The sequence below is a fragment of the Callospermophilus lateralis genome, chromosome 2 (assembly GCF_048772815.1).
Source record: "Callospermophilus lateralis isolate mCalLat2 chromosome 2, mCalLat2.hap1, whole genome shotgun sequence".
In the NCBI taxonomy this organism is placed as follows: Eukaryota; Metazoa; Chordata; class Mammalia; order Rodentia; family Sciuridae; genus Callospermophilus; species Callospermophilus lateralis.
The window spans coordinates 69,490,487-69,511,877 of record NC_135306.1 but is presented as its reverse complement, the minus strand read 5'-3'; the positions used below and the strand labels follow the sequence as shown (position 1 = coordinate 69,511,877).

The 21,391-nt window shown below is 42.5% G+C and overlaps 1 protein-coding gene across 21 annotated transcripts in view; it reads left to right on the top strand.

Moving 5' to 3' along the window:
• The window catches only part of Trpm3 (transient receptor potential cation channel subfamily M member 3), a 788,425-nt gene extending 769,626 nt beyond the window's left edge, over window positions 1-18,799 (top strand). For 20 of the 21 annotated variants that reach the window (XM_077108668.1, XM_077108665.1, XM_077108659.1 and 17 more), the window contains 4 exons: window positions 8,327-8,477; window positions 8,585-8,784; window positions 11,931-12,063; window positions 16,825-18,277. In XM_077108668.1, coding sequence (XP_076964783.1) covers window positions 8,327-8,477; window positions 8,585-8,784; window positions 11,931-12,063; window positions 16,825-18,277 — 1,937 coding nt within the window. Of the gene's footprint in view, window positions 1-8,326; window positions 8,478-8,584; window positions 8,785-11,930; window positions 12,064-16,824; window positions 18,278-18,776 lie in introns of those variants that run through there. The other variant, XM_077108674.1, reaches the window with a different exon arrangement.
• Window positions 18,800-21,391: the final 2,592 nt, after the last annotated feature.

The following is a 21,391-nucleotide window of genomic DNA, read 5'->3' as shown; positions in this document are numbered from 1 at the left end:
GGCGCAACGATGTAAAATAAGCACATGAAATAAGTAAGCATTTCCTTTCCCTGCACATCAGCTAAAATGAAAATGGCAAGTGTCTCCATGTGAGGGGTATGAGTACTACACCTGACACCTATTACATGAACCTGAATTCTTTCTCTGCACTCTGGACTTTAAAGTGTTCCGTATACCTGATACTTCATCTTCATAGCTCAGGCCACAGTTGTTTGTGTCAACAGGAATAAGCTAAAAGCCAGCGCCTCTAAACTGTCTCTACATTTCTGTTTTATTTGTAATAGAATCTCCAGTGCCAATTGCTGCTGGCACTTAGCAAAAACTAGGTATTTTTTGGACAAATGCAATGATTCTGGCATTATCTCTGATTAGCTGTGTGGTCTTGGGTAAGGTGTGCACTCCTCGGCATGTGTTTCCTCAGCTGTAAAAACAAGGACAATGTATTCCTTATGGAGCTGCTAGGAAGTGTAAGTACAATGGCTGACATGAAGTGCCCAGCATAGAAGTTGGCATCTACTATGCTTTCCACAGATGTTTATTCCAAATCTTCACTGATCTGAGGATCTCAGATCAAGAAAAACTAGAATTAGCATCTTCTGGAGTCATACCCTTTTTAAAAATTATATTAACATTTTAAAATTTTTTTCTAATTAGTTATACATGACAGCAGAATGCATTTCATTTCATTGTACACAAATGGAGCACAATTTTTCATTTCTCTGGTTGTACACAATGTAGAGTCACACCATATGTGCAATCATATATGTACCTGGGGTTATGATGTCCATCTCATTCTACCATCTTTTTTCCCCCCTGACCCCTCCCCTACCCCCTCTCCTTTGCCCAATCCAAAGTTTCTCCATTCTTCCCATTCCCCCCGCCCCTTCCCCACCATTATAGATATTCAGCCTTTGGTTTTCTGGAGTAGCACCCTTTTTTTAAAGTTCCCTTTTGAAACAGGCAGTGGGTAGGGTCCTGGGGCCCAGGATGGGTGTTGATAAAATCCACAGTACTATCAGAGTGGTAGCTTGTCAGAAACGTCAACATCAGAGATAAGCAGGATGTCTGATACTGTTCTTTTTTGGTTCCTGGGCAACTGAGAGGGGCCATTGGTCTGGTGTCCACTAGTGCGTGTGGACATGGGGATCCTGACAGGGAACAGAAGTGACTTTTCACCTCAGACCCCCCCCCCCATGCTGGGGATAGAACTCAGAGCACTCTACCACTAAGATATATTCTGAGTCCTTTTTAATTTTTATTTTTTTTTTATTTTGAGGCCAGTTCTCACTAAGTTGATAGAGGTCTTGCTAAATTGCTGAGACTGACCTAGAACTTGTGATTCTCCTGCCTTAACCTCCCAAGATGCTGCGATTGCAGGGGTGGACCACTGCCCCCAGCACATCAGGCATAACTCTTTTAAGGACTAGTACTGCAGGCCAGATGTACAGTCTTGCTGCATCTGTTCAATAAATATTTATTGAGCCTCTACCATATATCAGGCAGTGTTCTAAAGGCTGTGCTCAAGTGTTTAGTGAACAAAAGAGACAAAAGCCTTGCCCTCCTGGAGCTTATAGTCTAGTAAGGATGCTGTTGGTCCTCATATTAGTTTTCATTTGGGGGAGTATTTGTTCTTGTTGTGGTAGTGCTGGGAATTAAACCCAGAGCCTCACACTTGCTAGGCAAGTATTCTTCCTTTACTTTTTTTTTCTTTTTTTTAAATTAGAGCATTATGGTTAAACATAGCAGTTGGGTTCATTCCAACAAACTCATACATGCATAGAATTCAATTTTAGTTCATAAGCCCCCCCCATTTTTCCCTCCACCTCTTCTTTCCTGTCTTCCCTCCCCTTTCCCATTCTCCTTCCTCTACTCTACTAGACTTCCTTTTTTCGTATCTATTAATTTGTATTTGATTGGTTCTTTCTACATAGCATAAAGGTAAGGTTCCCTGTCATATATTTATATATACACATAACATAATTTTCTAAGAATTCATTCCACATTGTTCCCCTTACCCATCCCTCCACTCCACGTTTTGATCTCCTTATACACTACTGATCTTCCCTTTATCTTTATGTTATCCTACCTATCTTTCCTTCCCCCTTTCCTTTATTTTACTCTAGCTTCTGCATATGAGAGGAAACACTTGACCTTCTGAATTTGGATTATTTCACTTAGCATGATGTTCTTCACTTCCATCCATGTACATCCATGAGCCATAATTTCTTTTACTTTTTTTTTTTTTTTTTTGGCTGAATAGAACTCCATTGTATATATACCACACATTTCCAACCCATTCATCTATTGACGAGCATCTGGATTAATTCCATAATTTAGCTATTGTGAACTGTGCTGCTATAAACGTTGAGGTGGTTGTATTGCTGTAGTATTGCTAGGCAAGTGTTCTACTACTGAGTTACACTCCCAGTCCCTTTAGTTATTATAAAAGTTTTTTATGGGGGAAAAATCGTTGCAAGCTGGGTGTGGTGACAAGCAACTATAATCCCAAGTACTTGGGAGGCTGAGGCAGGAGGATCCAAGTTCAAAACCAGCCTAGGCAATTTAGTGAGACCTTGCTTCAAAATAAAGAAAGGGATATAACTCAGTGGTAAAGAGCTTCCCTAGTATGTGCAATCCCCTTCAAAATAAAAGCGATGTAATTCAGTGGTAGAAAGCTTCCCTGGCATGTGCAATTCCCAGTATTAAGAGAAAAAAATCCAACCACTGCAAGGCTATGCTCCAAAACCTCCATAGCATGTCCCGATGGGAGGACTTTCTTCTTATTTTCCACCCTGACTGGATTGTGACTACACAGGCTATCAGTGTGTTCTGAAACCCAATTATCCATTTCTACTTATTAATACATAGCTAGCAGAAATTGTGCTGCCAGATTTCTGCCCTGCAGTATGTCAGTGTGACCCACATAAATCAGCCACAGAGAATCTAAATCTCCAAATGCTAGATCCTTTCTAATTTGGCTACAACTGCATAGATGCGTCCTCCTCTGTGCCTTCACTCACCCTGAGGCTCCTGTGGCTTAATATATCTAGGATCAGTTTCTAGAATAAGTTTTCTTCACTTTAGGGGTAGCTGGTGGGTGCTTGGCCAAAGTTTCCCAACTGCATTTACCCTCTTAATTCTATAAAAGATCACAACTGTGTTGCCAGTTTCTGAGTCCAAGGCCCCAACCAGACCAAAAAAAAAAAAAAAACTAGTTGAACATCATCAGTGTCAACTTCTTAATTTATTTTAAGCTTTGGGAAAGAAGGGAAGCAGTGGTCTCTAGCTCCTGAAACTCTGACACTGGTGCAACCAAGTTATCAGGTCAGATTCTGTGTCCCTGGCTGCTCCTTCCAGTCTTTCTATGCTATTCCAAGACTTCAAATGCAGCCTTTCAGAAATAGGGTACCCAAAATATAAGCATCTTTTATTGACCTGTGGACAGGGGTGGAAGTGGAGATGACTGTATTAAGCAGAACTCTTAATAGCAAGTGATAGAAGCCCAATTCAAATTGACCTGGGAAAGGAGAAATTGTATGGCTCATGTAACTGTAGAGGGCTAGTTTCAGACATGACTGGGTCAAGAATCAGTTTCTTTTCTCTGTGAGGAAATAACTATTGGTGGCCTTACATTACATTATAAAAATATTTTTTCAGTACTTTCTAATTTCAACAAGAGTCCCAAAGCTGATGCTCATTGGCTGTGATTGGTCAGGTCAGGTTTTATGTCCATCTTGGTACCAATCACAAAAATCAGGGATAAAGCAGTATGGTTAATCTTCTTTTAGATATGGAATTGGAGTTCATTTTACCCAAACTTTATGAACTGAGAGTGGGTGTTGGGAGAATCTGCAAAGGGAAACCAGGGTGCATTTACTAGAGGAAGGGGCAAGTGGAATTTGCAGACATCCACTACAAGGAGACTCTGCATTGACAACAATAAAGAAGACAACGATAACATGCCACATGATAGGAAGGCAGTAGTGACAATACATTTGCTTTTGCAAGAGAACTGGGAGAAAAACCACCCAAGTTTCAGGTTCTGAAAGCAGAGAAGGAGACACAATGGTCGCCACTAACCCACAAGTCCCTAACCATCCACCCATGAGCTGTCTTAAGTATGTGTCTGGAGTATTTCCCTGGTAGCATGAGCCCCAGGTACTGGTTGGTGCCAGATGACAATCCAGATAACTATCCTCCATCCTGAAATTTACTGCTCATCAGGGCTTAAGACACCTAGTTCATCTTCATGAGTGGTAGACATCTGTAAATTTGAGTAGATAAATACCCAGAATAAGGCTATCATTAGAATCCATTATAGAGCAATGTTTTACACTAAGTCCTGCATATATATAATGTCACTGCCTTTATGCTGTTATTACCAAAGGAAGGCTATCTCTTAATGATTCACTTTTATTATCATGATCATTGTTACAAGGATCATCTAATTCATTTACACTGCACTTGTTGCTGCAGAATATAAATGATGTTTCTTAGGCTAGTCTCGACTCACTCATGTGACCCAGGCCAGTGGAACTGCAGCAGTCAAGCTGGAGGGTCCCCTCAGAACCCACATTAGCTCATGCCACACAATAATGTGGTGTTTCATTCCTTGTCTGTGCCCCCTACTAAATTGTGGGTTCCTTACCAATGGGAATTCTCTTTGATTCCTGATATGCCCTGTACCCAGCATATCAAAACCATGTAATAAGTGCCATACCTAATGATTATAAAACTAATAAAAATAAGACCTAGTCCCTAAACCCAAGAAGCCTGTAGCCCATTAATTACAAAAATAATTACAGTAATGATGACATTAACTGATGTTCATCAAGTGCTGTGTATTAGGTACTAAGCCATGTGGTTTAGTACTATCCCACATAATGATCTTGACATGATATTGGTACCAGCTTTCATAGTTGAAGAAGGTGACATTCGCAGAGTAAGCCGAAGTCAGGTCATTGAAAGTGGTAGAGTCAATGCATTTTATGATGCATGTTTCTAGCCACTAAACTAGTGCTGTCTCTATCAAGGCAAGATATATGAAAGGTTGGGGAAGCTGGATCAATCAATAACCAAGGGATTGGCAGGTCATTCCCAGGGCCAACCACATTGACATCAAGTCAAATCTTATATAAAGATATTAGTCTGGTCCAAGTTTTAACTAATGAGAATCTTTGAGGAATCAGACAGAGGAATACAAGAAACCTACAGATGAGTCTGTGGCACTGTCCAAAGGCCAGTGGAAATGCAAGCACCTACTTTTCTCTCTGGTTTCCCCCTCTCAGCTTGGAGAAAAGAAGTGTCTGCATGGCCTTCTCTAAATATGGGATCAAAAATAACAAGATGGCTAAGACAAAATGATGCACACCTATAATCCCAGCTACTCAGGAGGCTAAGGCAGGAGGATCACAAGTTCAAAGCCAGCCTGTGCAACTTAAGGAGACCCTGTCTCAAAATAAAAAAAAATAAAAAAGATTAAAAATGTAGCTCAGTGTTAGAGTGCTTGTAGAGCATGCACAAGGCCCTAGGATCAATTCAAGTACAAAACACACACACGGGCTAAGGTTGTAGCTCAGTGGTAAAGTGCTCGCCTTGCATGTGGAGGGCACTAGGTTTGATCCTTAGCACCACAAAAAATAAAATAAAGGTATTGTGTCCATCTACAAGTAAAAAAATATATATTTAAAACACACATACATGCATAGATGCTTCACAAGATGGGTAAGCTCTGCCTCTTACAAGTTTTTTTCACATTTCTCAGAATGGAGTTAGAAATGGAGACTAAGATGCATTTGTACATATTATATAAGCTTTGTGACTTTCCCCAGGCAATTATTTCTGCTCTTCTCTGTTGCCTTCCCAGAGGGATCTGAGCAGAAACCAGAGGAAAGGGCAGAACAAGGAAGCAACCATCCCATCAGACTGTCAGGCCAGGAGGAAGCATGAGGAATAGGTGGGGAATAGCAATTTTAATTCCAGGATCTGTGGTCAAGTGGGTAACAAAGATCCCAAAGTTTGGTTGAATGTGAGAAGCCAATGCACATTCTTCTTGTCAAGCTGGATAGGACTTCTGTAAGGAACCTTTGTAAGGAGATAATAACCTCCCAGAACTAGGACTATGCATCATGGGTAGGTTTGTGCAGGTGTGGGAAATGTGTGTTACTGCTCAACAACCAAATTGTGTCATTGTGTTATTCTTTCTATGAGCATTGATCGTGTATGGGTGCATATGGGTATGCTGTGTGTGCACTGAGCCAGGTGATGGGAAAGCTGGAAGAACTATTTTCCCACTGGAATCTTGGGGGGCATGTAGATGAGTAAATTACCAATGGCAGTACAGTGTTAGAGCCCCCCAAGAGGCAAACAGAGGATGCTCTGAGGTTGCAAGGAAGCTTCCTACCACCATCATGGTTGGAAGAGGGTAGAAGGTGAGCTGCAGTGGGCTTCAAAACACTGGAGGAGCACTAAGGAATGAATGGAACCCACCCAGCATGACTGTAGGGATCAAGGAGCCTTTTGAAGTAGATAAAACAGCATGGCTTAAAATCAGGAAGCAAGATAGAGCATGGCATTTCTAGGACCTGCAAGAAAGTCCAGTTGGTGCCCAGGAGGGAGAGATAGGAAGCGGCAGGAGATGGCACTGGACCAGCCACACACAGAGTTTTGGCTTCATCCTGAAGCCAGTGTGGTCTCTGTCACTGGGTTTTCCTTCCAAGGGAGAAAATGATGAGGACCACTTTCAGGGCTGTCTTGGGTGGTCGGTGCCTCAACTGCCAATAACAAAAAGATTCCTGCTTCTCAAAAGCATCCAGTTCCAACATCCAATCATCTTGCAGGAAGAACCTGAGGAAGCACTTTGTCCATCTTGTCCTGACCATAAAGACAGAGTGTAGGTGGCTTGATGTCATTAAACCCTCCTACTCTGAGAGCATGTGTTTTGGTAATCAGAGCACATCAGAAATTCTCATGGCATTTTTACCAGCCTAATTCAAGTTCAGTGGGTTCAACCTTTGCAGCAACTGAGAATCACCTGGAAAGTTTGAAAAACAATGCCAATGCCCAGGGCACCCCTGGGGATTCTGATCCAATGGGATGGCACAGCTCAGTGTTGGTGTTTTTATCAGGCTCCCCAGGTGATCCCTGGAAGCCTGGGTTGAGAATCACTGTCAAAACACAGCCTAGCAACGGGAACTCTAAAAAATGGAATGGACTGCCTTTGCCAGGTCCTCCAGCCAAATAGATTCTGGGTGGGCTTTGCAAACCTTCTAGACACATCACCAAAAGCACCCTGTGGCCACTGCTCTTGGTGCTTCTTCCTATTTCTCTCCACCCCAACTCCCTTTCTTGGTAGATGCAGAAGGACCGTGTCCTAAGGCCAACATCAGGGAGCTGGCTCCTGTGGGCATCTCTCACTCCACGAGCCACGTTGTCAGTGTGGTACTCTAAAGCTTCATCAAGGATTTTTCTCCCCCTGCATTTACCTGGAAGCTCCAAGCAGTTCTCATTAGCACATTACTCACGCTCACCTAGTCCCACACATCACCTTCCTCCTCACCCCACCTCCAGATCTTTTTTTTTTCCTTTGTCCTATTTGCCCATTTATTTAACTGCAGTTAGGTTTTATTCTCCATGCCCTGAAAAGCACATTTTCAGAATGGAAATGCTACTGGAGAAAAGCAAGTGGCTGTGGGCTCTATGGTTCCAACACACTCACACACCTACCCATTGCCCTCTGGTGAAACCCCACCCATCAACAGCACCGAGTGACAAGCCCTCTAAATACTTCCCAAGGCACTGCCCTGTGTTGTTCCTCCTGCACTGAGACAGTAAATCGTTAGCTCTGAGCCCTTGGGTTGTTTCTTGCAGCAATTAACAGCTGCCCCAGTGTTAATTCCCAATCAATAGCCCCTCAATACTGCTGCTCTTAAGCTGACAGCTGATGGCTTCCACAGCACATTTTGAAAGTAACTTGCTGGGGAGGTGGGACTCTCTGCGTTCCCCAGGCATCCTCCAACACCAAGTATCCCTCACTGAATGTCAGGGGTCAAGGGACAGAATGAGCAAGCAGGAACCTCTTTCCAATAGGATGACAGCCCAGGGAAGCAGGGAGAATTGAAACTCCCCTCTGGAGAAGCAGCCCTTTATGATATTCATGCAGCTTTCATTTTTTTCTATTTTGGCTTTTTTAGAACCTTTTTTTTTTTTCCTATTCGAGATGGCTGTATTTTTCTTCCATCTGAAGCTCTCATTCAAAGCAGTTTTGTTTTGTTTTTAAATCAAGTAGCCAGAGTCTCTCATTTCTTGTCTGTGTTGCTTCCTCCAGCTCCCTGTGGACAGAATGAGACCCGAGAGGATGGCAAAATCATCCAGCTGCCCCCCTGCAAGACAGGAGCATGGATTGTGCCGGCCATCATGGCCTGCTACCTCTTGGTGGCAAACATCCTGCTGGTCAACCTCCTCATTGCTGTCTTTAAGTGAGTAGACCGTTCTGCAGCACATGGGGGGTGGACATGGGGTGGAGGGAATCGATGCTCTAGAAAGCAGCAGGTTTTCTTATTTGATTCTCTCTGGTCTGTTTCAGCAATACATTTTTTGAGGTAAAGTCGATATCCAACCAAGTGTGGAAGTTTCAGAGATATCAGCTCATCATGACATTCCATGAAAGGCCAGTGCTGCCCCCACCTCTGATCATCTTCAGCCACATGACCATGATATTCCAGCACCTCTGCTGTCGATGGAGGAAGCACGAAAGCGACCCAGATGAAAGGGACTATGGCCTGAGTAAGACTCAAGCGATAGCTGACAGCCAGAAACCCCACCCATTTCTTACAGGCAGCCATGCAGGGTCCTGGCCTGACTGGCTCCTCCCCCTCTGAAGACTAGGGGAGGGGGCACAAGGGAAGATCTCTTGCAGCAGAAACGGTATTAGAAAGAAGACAGTAGAAGCTGATATTAAGTGTTCTTAGCCTCACATCTTTCTTAGTGAGATAAAATCGGTCTCCAGCAGGGTTGTTTTAGCACCTTCATAGGTCCTAAGCGTCTTACTTCCCAGGGGTCCCACCTCCAGATACATCAACCATATTAATATGCATCTAACGCTGCATAATATATCATTTTTACACACTGTGACATGAGTTGAGTTTCAGTGACTCAGTTTGATCCTCCATTGTCATTTCTGGATCTATAATTTTTTCAGGTCTTAAGCATTTTCCTTGAGCCTTAGGAGTTGAGCCCACATGACCTCATGAAGAAACAAGCCTTACTTTCTATTATGCAAAGAACAAAACGGGAGACTCCACCATCCATCTTCTAGCCCAGGGTTTCTAAAGGAAGTTCTGTTGACACTGGGGTAGAACAATTCCTCTTTGTGTAAGACTGTGCCACACATCACAGAAAATTAGCATATCCACCCACACACATTAAGTACCAGTAGCTCCTGCAGATTCCTAAATGCCCTTTGGGTACCAACTCCACTCAGTTAAGAACATTGGGAATCCAGCCGCATACAGATCAGCTACTGTGGTTTCTCCAAGTACATGGAATCAAGCACTTACATTAAATCTATGAACAAGACCTCTGGAATTGTGGTCTACTTCCCTCCGTGTGACACCTGTATATAGATTAGGTTTAAAACCAAAGCCACTTAAGCAGGTCCTTCTCCAAGTCTGAAGCTTTTAACTATGTCCCTGACAGCAATTCCCTACTTCTTTCTAGACACTAAAACTGGGGAGTTTGAAAGAGCTTGGACATCCAAAATCACTGGTTCCATCTGAAACACAAATTTAGGCAAATAGAAAGTTGGGGGTGGGGTGAAGAATAATCTGCAAGTTGAACCCTGAACTAAACTATTCAGGACTTTGACCAGTATGGAGGATGATGGGTTGCAAAATCAGGAGCAGAGGAATGTTATAATGAATTACACCCTACAATGGACACTCAGTTGAGGGTGAACTGGAGGTCCCAACATCATTTACAGTAAAGCGTGGGTCATTTTTAGTAAAAGGAGAACGTCACTTATCCAGAGTGCCCAGGAAGGAGTGTGAAATTAAACATAGAAAGTGGAGCAGTCCATAGATCTGTTTCTGCTCCAGGACCCACCTCTCACAGACCAGAGGACCAGAGCCAGCCAGACACTGGAGCAGGTAGGAGGCAGCTCCATAAAGCTCTAGCTCATAGTTTTCTCACTGCTGTTATCCATAGTGGCAATGAAAGCCTCACCAGGTCTCTGGGCACATGGAAGGGAGATTTCTCAGAGAATGAAGATTTTGGAACTGTGGCTGGGTCAGATAGGATGACGAGGAGACAGGAGAGCACTGTGTTTTATATATATCAATCAAGGGAAAGTGAACTTTTCACTGTCAATCTGTAGCCTTAATTAAGAGATCCCAGGGCACTGCCAGGTTCTTGCAGAGCCTCAGATAAAAGCACTCTGAAGTATAAAATGTAAGCTATATTGCAAAATTTGACATGTTGATGGATTTTTTAAAAAAAATAATATTTTATTTTTTTAAGAAAGAACATTACATTTAGCCAAAGAAGTCAAAGAAGTGCTATTAAGGTGCCAACAGAATAAGAATTTGGAACACTCCTTCTGGGCTCAAATATAGCAATAGTAAGAAGGAGTCTGAACTTTGCAGGCCGCGATGCCTGGCCTCTTTTCATGGGTCTCTCTCCCACCCAAGGCTCTATGTAATTTCATGACTGAACCTCAAGTGTCCACTTCTGAGAAAGCCTTCCTTCGCTGAAAGGGAAGTGAGAAAGTGAGAGAAGGTGAGCAAGAAATGAAGGACGGAGACCAGGCAGAGACCCACACAAAGGTTTATTTGTCAAAGCTGACAAATATAAGGCCATCTCTCTATAGAGAGGAGAGAGGCTCCAGATGTTCAGGTGCTCAGCTTTTGTGGGGTAGGGGTCTGGAGTTGTCGTTGTGGCTCTGTGGGAGAGACTGGGGGTGCTTGTGTCAGAGCTAGGCGGGTGGGGAATAGCATAGGATTGGCTTAGGTCCGTGGCACCATGGGGCTTTCCAGAGCAAAGGGGTCGCAACCTTCTGGGATTGACTTAGGGTTATGGTACCATGGGGTAGGTCACTAATGGGGGTGGGAGGAGTTCAGGTAAGAGGAAGTACAGGAAAGCAAAACTTAACTCATAAGACGGCAGTTAACATTTAAGATGGCTGCTCAAATGATAAATCAAGACCCTATACTCACCTCAAGAAGTTGGCCATATTTAAGAAAAGCAGTCTAAAATTTCTGGTATTTTCTTTACTCTCATCTGCTTTTAAATTCATATTTTCCAACCCCCCAGCAATTTCAAACAAAAGCCTCAAATCAGGGAAGACAGAAAATTCCTGAAGAGCCAAGATTCAGAATTCCAAACACTTAAGATGATCCCTGTGGCGCCTCTAGGGCACAGGATTAGAAGAAGGACTTGCTCATTTATGGTTCTTCCAAACTAGCTCTCTCAGCCCAACCCTAATTCATGAACCCATTTAAAGGCTCACATTTCTACTGGGCTCTTTTCATGCTTTATTAGTTATAAGTTTACCTGCTATAAGGAGAAAACCAGAGTAACAATAGCACGAATAAATATGGTTTTGTTTTTCTCACATAACAAAAAGTAAGGAGATGGATAATCCAGACTCAAGGATGGTTCCCTGAAGTCAAGGGCCCAGAGGCCTTCAGTTGTTAGGCTAAGCTCTTCCTTTTGTGCTCTCTTGTTTCACAGCCACAGGATAGCTGCCTCTGATCGAATCTAGCGTTAGAAGGCAGTGATGCAAGTCACCTAATTGGATTTGGATTTCATTTGAGACTAGACGCTAGACCCCTTTTCCCCCGCCTTGATTCACATTAGGAACTTCATTAGGCCCACACATTCCTGCCATCACTGTTGTTTCTCTGCCTCATAGCTCTCATTTTTTTTTTCCACAGAACTCTTCATAACTGATGACGAGCTCAAAAAAGTACACGATTTTGAAGAGCAGTGCATAGAGGAATATTTCAGAGAAAAGGATGATCGATTCAACTCATCCAATGATGAGAGGATACGGGTGACTTCAGAAAGGTGTGTTCCCTGGGCACATGCCTCCTGCAGATGCTTTATGGCATGGTCTGCTTTCCCCATTGAATTCATTCTTACGATCCCCAATCAGAGACCCCTTGTGTTTATTTTTTATTTTCCAAGAAAGCATAGAGCTTCTGAGAGAACAGAACATTGCATGAGGTGCTCTGGATCAAATCCAGACTTGGAGATCCTAGGCTTCTTCAGCAGGCAGTAGCAGCGGCCCTCCTGGACAGCAGAGATTGGCAAGTCCAGGGCTGGCGCTGCTGTCTCAGACCAGTAACTAGAAAATTCTGACCCAGACACAAACCAAGAGAGACTCATTCTGAATTTATACTTTTCCAACAGTTTCACTGAGCACTGAGCATCTTCTCTGGCAGAGTAGAATGGTACTAGGGCCTAGATTATATGTGTACTAAGTATTTTCCAGATAAACAACAGCAAGAGACTTGTGTATCAATGAGAATCATTATTGGGTTTTTCCCCAGAATTGTTTTGTTTTGGTTTTTGTTCTTTATAGAACAAGATAAAAACTAAAATAAAATAAAAGCAGGTTTTTCTACCCTGTGGTTATATACTTTTAGATCTCATTGACCAAGTAGTTTTGAGAGCCAGTAGGGAAAAAAATCTCCAAATAAAAAGAAGAGAATCCTTTAAATCTAATACAATAGATTTATGCAAATGCTCATATATTTTCTTTTTGTTCTTATTTTATTGTAGACTTACAAAAACTCAATTCTAGTGCACTTGGGAACTACTGTTCTAAAGAACACTCAGAGTATAACAAAGAATAAGTGTAAATTTACATTTTAACCATTTGCAATATGAAAATGGCAAAAGCTACTTATAAATAGTGTAGAAAAATAGATATTGATGACTTTATCTAATATGAATCAGGATACTAAGATTCAAGACATTCACTTTTAGCTTTCATAAAATGACATTTTGGGGGGAAAATGACATTTTTTGCCTGCTTATCCACTTCATACATTCTGTACTGAATGTAAAAATTAAATGAATAACCCTGGCCCTTTATTTCTTTGCAGAATGCAGTCCAAATGAATGTGTGTGTGTGTGTGTGTGTATGTGTTTGTTTGTGTGTGTATGTGTGTGTGTGCATTTGAGTGATTGTATCCATAGGTACCAAGTCAGTAGTAAAAAAAATTTAAAGCCATGCAGATTTTATACACATCTGTCACTAAAAAGAGAGCATTTTGTGATGATATCATGTGAAGCAATAGAAAGCAGAGGAAATAGCTACAAATCTGAAGGTCTTTCCCATTCTGAGGCCTTGAAAAAATTATTTATTAATGGACAGATAGCTACATGGGTCCCAGAAAATTATGCCATGTAAGCACATAACCATTGCTCGGGCATCTTTCCAAAGCTTATATCTACAGGCCTTTGAAATGCTTTGAATTTGGGAAAGCCATAGACCTTGAAGGAAAAAAAAAGGTCGGGAGGAAGGAGTGTTAAGATGCCAGAAAAGCCAGATGCTGTGGTGCACACCTGTAATCCTGGAGACTCCGGAGGCTGAGGCAGGAAGGGGATTGCAAATTCAAGACCAGCCTGGGAAATTTAGCAAGACTCTGTCTCAAAATAAAAAGCAAAGACGACTGGGAATGTAGCTGAGTGGTATAGTGCCCCTGGGTGTAATCCTAAGTAAAAGAAGAAGAAGAAGAAGGTGAAGGAGAAGAAGAAGGCAGGAAGTCTTTGTCTCTTCGGGGAACTAGAGTGAGGAGCTGCAGACAGCAGCACGTGTGAACGCACTGTGACCATGTCACCAACTCCTTCTATAGAGAAACAGTAGGGAACTATAGCACTGGGTGGGAGCCTGTGTCTGCAAACCCTTCCCCAAGACCCAGTTCTGTCTGGGTGGTTACAGAGCCCCATCCTCAGAGAGGGTGAGAAAGGTGAGCAATTTGCAGAAACCCAGAACAGAGTGTAGAGCCTACCCTCCCTGCATTCTGGAGTGATAGGCCTGGAGAATCAACATGCCCTCATGACCAAGCCCAGGTACCTTGCGCCAAGCCTCATTCTGTTTTGTGGCTTCTTCTGCACTTGTCTGGAGATTTTTATTTTGATTGTTTCCTGTTGCTGTCCTTTTTTGTTTTGTTTTGTTTTGTTTTGTTTGTCTGTGGAAGCATATTAAAAAGAAATATCTATCAACACCAAAACTGCACTCAGCACAACAGAAACATTGGGGTGCCCGAGGGAAGAGAGTGTGACCAAAGGATGAGTCGATCCATATTGCCCATCCCACACATCTCCAGGTCATGCCCTCTCTGAGTCGGAGCGACAGCAGACGTCACGTGTCCTGATTGCATTCTGTTGGTAGAGAAGAGACAGATACACATATGTGTATTATATAGATACACATTGGGACAGATACATGTGGTTGAATCATTCTAAGTTACCTGTGCACATTCTTTTTTTTTTTAACCACATACATTATACCTTATAAATTTCTTCCTTCCTTTTCTTTTATATTGAAACTTCAACCAACTTATTTTTATCTGAAATATTATTACTTTCCTTTCCAAATTCATGACTTTTAGTATTTGCTTTCCTGTAATCTCTATACCTGTGCACATTCTACATAGTACAGAGAACATTTCATAATTCAACCTTTATGTTAGGCAACCCCCAAAAAAGAGATTTGAAATTAGAAACACTGAGAGCTTTCTCCCTTTCCTGGGCACCTGCCACATCGTGTTGTTCCTGGACCCTGTTGTGATTATGCCATAATGAGCCACTCAAGATTTGGAGATTTCAGAGAGGGAAAGATAAATAAGAGTTCCTTGCATGGAACCTCTTGTTTTCCATAGGGCTTTTTCTTTTTTTTTATATACTTGGTCACTTTATATCACCTTGGGGATCCCTGTTGATCTATAAGTTCTCATCACCTCCATTTTAATTCTGAATTATTTGATCAAAATCAGCAACTAGTGGCTACAGTCATGACCCAAAACCCCTGGTTGGCTCCTCAGGCCTATTTATATGGGATGCATACCTGTTTAACTTAACTTTTCAAGAAGAATTTTTAAAAGAGTAAGGGAAGTACTCTAATTACATATTAAACATGTAAATTGGACTCTAGGATATTTCATTTTTAAAAAATCACTACCCCTTTTATTTTTTAAAAAACCCTATTAGGTCCATGACTTAAATGTCTCAGACAATTGGATGTTTACATAGTCAAAAACACCCAGAGTTCTGCAAGAAAATGGATGAGACAATTCATTATTATTATTTTAGGCAAGACTTACTTTCCAGCCAGGCGTGGTGGCACATGCCAGCTACTCAGAGGCTAAGGCAGGAGAAGCCCAAGTTTGAGGACAGCCTTAGCAACTTACTGAGACCCCATCTCAAATTAAAAGAGAGTGGTATAGTGCCTGTAAATTCAATCCCCAGTACCAAAAGAAAAGGCTTACATTTCAACCCACCTCAGAGCCCACAGGAGACTGAAGTTGGTGAAGAATGATTCTTCAGCCCTGTTTATAGGCCTTCCTCCCTGGCTCCATTCCCTGGGACCGTGTTGTTTTCACTCTTGGGGCTCCTGCCAGCCTCTCCTGACTTTCCCTGAAGAACCTCTTCTTCCTATACCCCCTGACTTCCTCGTGTTCTCTTTGGGCTCCACAGTCTGTGTCCAGCTTCCTGATTACAACAGATCTTCTGCTGCCAGCTGTTGGTACCTCAGCTCCACCTCTCACCTGCTAGTTTTCTCTATGACATTGGATCCTGGGGCCAAAGGGAGGTGGGTCATGGGAGGAAGGCCCCACAGTACAGGCAGTGAGGAGAGATTTCACAGCTCTTGGACCAGTGATCATTCATGTGCAATTATGCCAAAAGAGCATCTTTATCTTTTTCAAATACCAACCGTATATAAGTGGCCCTGAAAATAATAGAGAAGGAATAAAACTGTTCTACCCTTTCTTGTTCTTCTAGCTCCAGCAAGTTAATAGGACCCAGTACCTAGGATATGTTAAACAAAAAAGCTAAAACAACAAAACCCATTATATCAGGCCTGGTGGTGCATATCCATGGTCCCAGCTACTCTGTGGGCTGAAGCAGGAGGCTCACTTGAGTCCAGGAGTTCAAGACCAGCCTGGAAAAAACAGTATGGTCCCATATTGAAATAATTTAAAAAAAAGAAAAAAGACAATGGAGGGGCTGGGGATATAGCTCAATTGATACAGTGCTTGCCTCACTTGCATAAGGCCCTCCCTGGGTTCAATCCCTAGCATCACCAAAAAAAAAAAAAAAAAAAACCACTTACACACACACACACACACACACACACACACACACACACGAGCAGGCACAATGGTGCATGTCTGTAATCCCAAAGACTTGGGAGGCTGAGACAGGAGGATTGCAAGTTCAAAGCCAGCCTCAGCAACTTCAAGGCACTAAGCAGCTCAGTGAGATGCTGTCTCTAATTAAAATACAAAATGGAGCTAGGGATGTTGCTCAGTGGTTCAATGCCCCTAAATTCAATCCTCAGTATGAAAAAAAAAAAAAAGACAGATTAGATGATCCTCCAGCACAAAAAGATTTTAATTCTATTTCTCAGCAAACACATCAATGCCATTCTTTTCTCCTCAGCCCCTCTAACTACCTGTAATCCCTCAGATTCCCTCTGGGAAAAGAGTCTTGGTGGCCTCTAGGTGAGCTGAGCTTTGATGCCCCCTGTCCTTGCTCTCTAAACCCCCAGGAGAGGAACCTGACCCAAGGGACTGTCATTCTCTCCTTTTCATACAGGGTAGAGAACATGTCCATGCGGCTGGAGGAGGTCAACGAGAGAGAGCACTCCATGAAGGCTTCACTCCAGACCGTGGACATCCGGCTGGCGCAGCTTGAGGACCTCATCGGGCGCATGGCCACAGCCCTGGAGCGCCTGACGGGTCTGGAGCGAGCTGAGTCCAACAAGATCCGCTCGAGGACCTCCTCGGACTGCACAGACGCAGCCTACATCGTCCGCCAGAGCAGCTTCAACAGCCAGGAGGGAAACACCTTCAAGCTCCAAGAGAGTATAGACCCTGCAGGTGAGGAGACCATGTCCCCAACCTCTCCAACCTTAATGCCCCGTATGCGAAGCCATTCTTTCTATTCAGTCAATATGAAAGACAAAGGTGGTATAGAAAAGTTGGAAAGTATTTTTAAAGAAAGGTCCCTGAGCCTACACCGAGCTACTAGTTCCCACTCAGTAGCAAAAGAATCCAAAGCTCCTGCAGCCCCTGCAAACACCTTGGCCATTGTTCCTGATTCTAGAAGACCATCGTCATGCATAGACATCTATGTCTCTGCCATGGATGAGCTTCACTGTGACATAGACCCTCTGGACAATTCCATGAACATCCTTGGGTTGGGAGAGCCAAGCTTTTCGGTTCCAGCACCTTCCACAGCCCCTTCAAGCAGTGCCTATGTAACCCTTGCACCCACAGACAGACCTCCAAGCCGGAGCATTGATTTCGAAGACATCACCTCCATGGACACTAGATCTTTTTCTTCAGACTATACCCACATCCCAGAATGCCAAAACCCCTGGGACTCGGACCCTCCGATGTATCACACCATTGAGCGTTCCAAGAGTAGCCGCTACCTGGCCGCCACACCCTTTCTTCTAGAAGAGGCCCCCATAGTGAAATCTCATAGCTTTATGTTTTCTCCTTCGAGGAGTTATTACGCCAACTTTGGGGTGCCTGTGAAAACAGCAGAATATACAAGTATTACAGACTGTATTGACACAAGGTGTGTCAATACCCCTCAAGCGATTGCAGACAGAGCCACCTTCCCCGGAGGTCTTGGCGATAAAGTAGAAGACTTATCTTGCTGTCATCCTGAGCGAGAAGCAGAACTGAGCCACCCTAGCTCTGACAGTGAGGAGAATGAGGCCAGAGGCCGGAGAGCAGCCATCGCGATGTCCTCCCAGGAGGGTGACAACTCAGACAGAAACCTATCCAACAACATCACGGTTCCCAAGATAGAGCGTGCCAACAGCTACTCCGCAGAGGAGCCAAGCGCGCCATATGCACACACCAGGAAGAGCTTCTCGATCAGTGACAAGCTCGACAGGCAGCGGAACACAGCAAGCCTACGAAATCCCTTCCAGAGGAGTAAGTCCTCCAAGCCGGAAGGCCGAGGGGACAGCCTGTCCATGAGGAGACTGTCCAGAACGTCAGCTTTCCACAGCTTTGAAAGCAAGCACAACTAACTCTTCTTACCATGCCTTGCAGGAGGCTCGAGAACCCAGCCCTAAATTCTCCCCAAACTCCACCTTTTTCCCCCTTCCTTGAATCACACCCGCTTTATTCTTAGCTGAGCAAAACAAGCAATGTGTTGGGAGATGTTAAATCAAAGGTGACTTCTGGGCCACAGATCCAGAAAACATTTGATCCGACCCAGTGCCAAACACAGGGTAGTTGAAGCATGTTCACACTTGCTGGGTAGGGAGGGGATGGGGGGAGAAGAAAGGTTAGAGATGAATGTGTATCACCAATCACTGCAGAAAGCCATGAGCTCTGGGGAACCAAGGGGCTTCAAGCACTCTCAACGCCAGGAGGCATCTTGTGATTTCTACCCATTATCAAGAGCTTTAGGATGCAGGGCTAAATTGCAAAATAAAATAAAATAGCCAGCATACAAAATGAGATATTCTAAACTTCAATTCTGTTTTCTTTTCACATTGGCTCCATCACTGGTGACTGATGAAGAGCATCCTTTTTATTCAGTATAAGCCGGCAGCAAGCAGTTCTACCTAACGTCCCACATCCTTCTCATGCCAACACTTCTGTAATTGGTCATTATAAAGAAAAAAACAAGGTAACAGTCATAGTTCACCTGTCTCTTATATATTCACTTCTGGTGCCACAACTGTTTTATCTTTTTTGAAGAAAATAAGGGAACAGAAATGCCTTTTGGTCTTGCAATGGAAATGATAGAAGAGATGATGTTAGAAGCAACAGTCACGTGATGTATATCATATATGGTGGGCATTCCAGTATAGTCAAGCAAGCTCAGGATGAATGTAATTAAATAACTTTATATTTCTTAATTTATTTTGTATCTCTCCTGTCATCAGTGAATCCACTCATTGAATATGTAATGTTGAACTTAAAAAAAAAAAAAAACAGTGAGCAGAACTAACCTAAAATTGCCATATGGAATATTGTTGTATTCTCTCCATTCATGTCATGTGTTGTGCTGCTGTGTGACCTTCTTCATTTGCATGACTCCACCTACTGCGTCCTTTGATCACCTCAAGGTGTAACTGCCAATTTTTCACACCACTCATCGTATGGCCATTTTGTATACAAAAACATGGTTATATGTGGCTATTTTCATACCTAGAGTTTTGCCATCTAATCTGAGCTCAGCATAAATTTAATTGGAATTTTTCAAGGGCTGGTATCTTTTTTATGGAAATGTTCCAAAGTACTTTTTAAGGAAGTTTCAAAACCATAAATAACTTTAGAATTGACTAGGAGTTTGGTATCAATCCAAAGCCATCAGTTGCAGGCATGCCATGAATATTTTTCTTATATACAGAGCTATAAAAAAAAAGATATAGTAGGCCAAAATAGAAAGCAAATAAACCATATAAAGAGTTCTCTAGTATATGCTGCTTATATACATATATATGCATTTACATAGCAACACATGTTTATATATAGTATATAAACAGACATACAGAGCTTTCTTAAGAGGCTTGGACTTTTCTATCTCCTGGAGGTATAACCAAGATTTTTTAATATCCAAGAAGTTCCATTGAAAGAGTTCATTTTACCATTAGACCAAATGTTGAAACTATGACTTTTTAAATCTCTGATCACCTTACTTTTCCATGTACCAAATAACAGTTGTCAAAATGACTCACCCTGCCTTCTGCCCCTTTTTGTCCAAAAACACTCACTCTCGTGATATTGCCTTTATTCTGGTTTCTCCCACACAAAGCTATTACACCAAGTACAATCTGAATAGATGTGCAATTCTAAACCAGCTAGTATGATGAACTCTAGAAGAGAAGCATAAGCATAAGCTTCTCTTCTAAAGTCACAGTCATTGTTTGAAGTGACATAAAGAAATCTTGACCCCAAATCTTCAGATTCCTATTTGGATTATTGAAATTTTTAAAAGAATGAAACCTTTAAGAAAAATAACTTCATTTTCCTGGCCCAAGATCCTACCTGATTATTTTTTTTAATTGTAGTTGTAAACATTAGGTTATATCCCATTTTGAGAAATCAAGTAAGTTTATTGACAAAAACCTCTAGCCTTTAAATATTAAAAAAGAAAAAAAACTGAACAAGCTTTTTGGTACAAAGTGACAAGTTCACGTGTGTAAAGAATTCCTTCTGCATTCCTTATACTCCTTAGTAGGTAGGGCACTCAGTAACAAAAACCCAAGCCCTTCATTTATAATTGTTCTGGAGACAATTTCGCTTTAGGGCCCTATGTTGGAGTTTTCCCTCTCAGTAGACATGCTTTCAGTCTGAGAATAAATCAGCCATCTTTCAACTTCCTAGAGTGATGAGTCCCTTGGAGGATCTGATGAACACACTGTCTTCTCCCCCAACTCCCTAAAAATGTACATACATGTGAAGTTGCAATATAACTTTAAAAAGTCCATAACCTCCTGGTCTATACTGATTGATAATGAGAAAAAGGAATGACATTTGCTCATAATCAGTATAGTTGCAATAGGCACTTTACATCTTAAGACCATTTCCCTGTGATTCTCAGGAAGGCCAAGTCTCAGCACCAGATTGGAACCACCGTTTCATTATTTTTATTGCTTAGATTAGATGTGACTAGTTGGATACCCTTACATGCTAATGTTTTGGTGGTTTTAAGCGGTAAGCACACTCACAAAGTTGAAGGCTCTCTGTGGGAGTCCATGGAGGAATCCAAGGAGGTGAAGCCATTCTTTGACCATAGAGCAGGACAAGCACCTCCAGAGCCTCATTCTGGACCAGATTGGAAGTAAGGGAAAGAAATGATGAGCGCATGTGTTTCCATTCATTATGATTTCCAGAGAGAAAAGGAACAGGACCTGGGAAACTAAATGCTTAACAGTCCTGATCTTGTAAACTCCTGGTTCTTTGGTTGTGCATGAAACTAAATGTTAACATCTTTGGTGAAGTGTGTGACATGTATAAGCCAAATTCAAATGACTTTAGACACAAACTGTGTAATCCTCACAAGCCATCTCTTTCCTGTGCACATGCGTGTGTGTGTGTGTGTGTGTGTGTGTGTGTGTGAGTTGTTGATCTCCGTCTCTTTCCATTTTCGGGTTCTCTGTGCACCAGCGTGGCATCGATTATGTGGC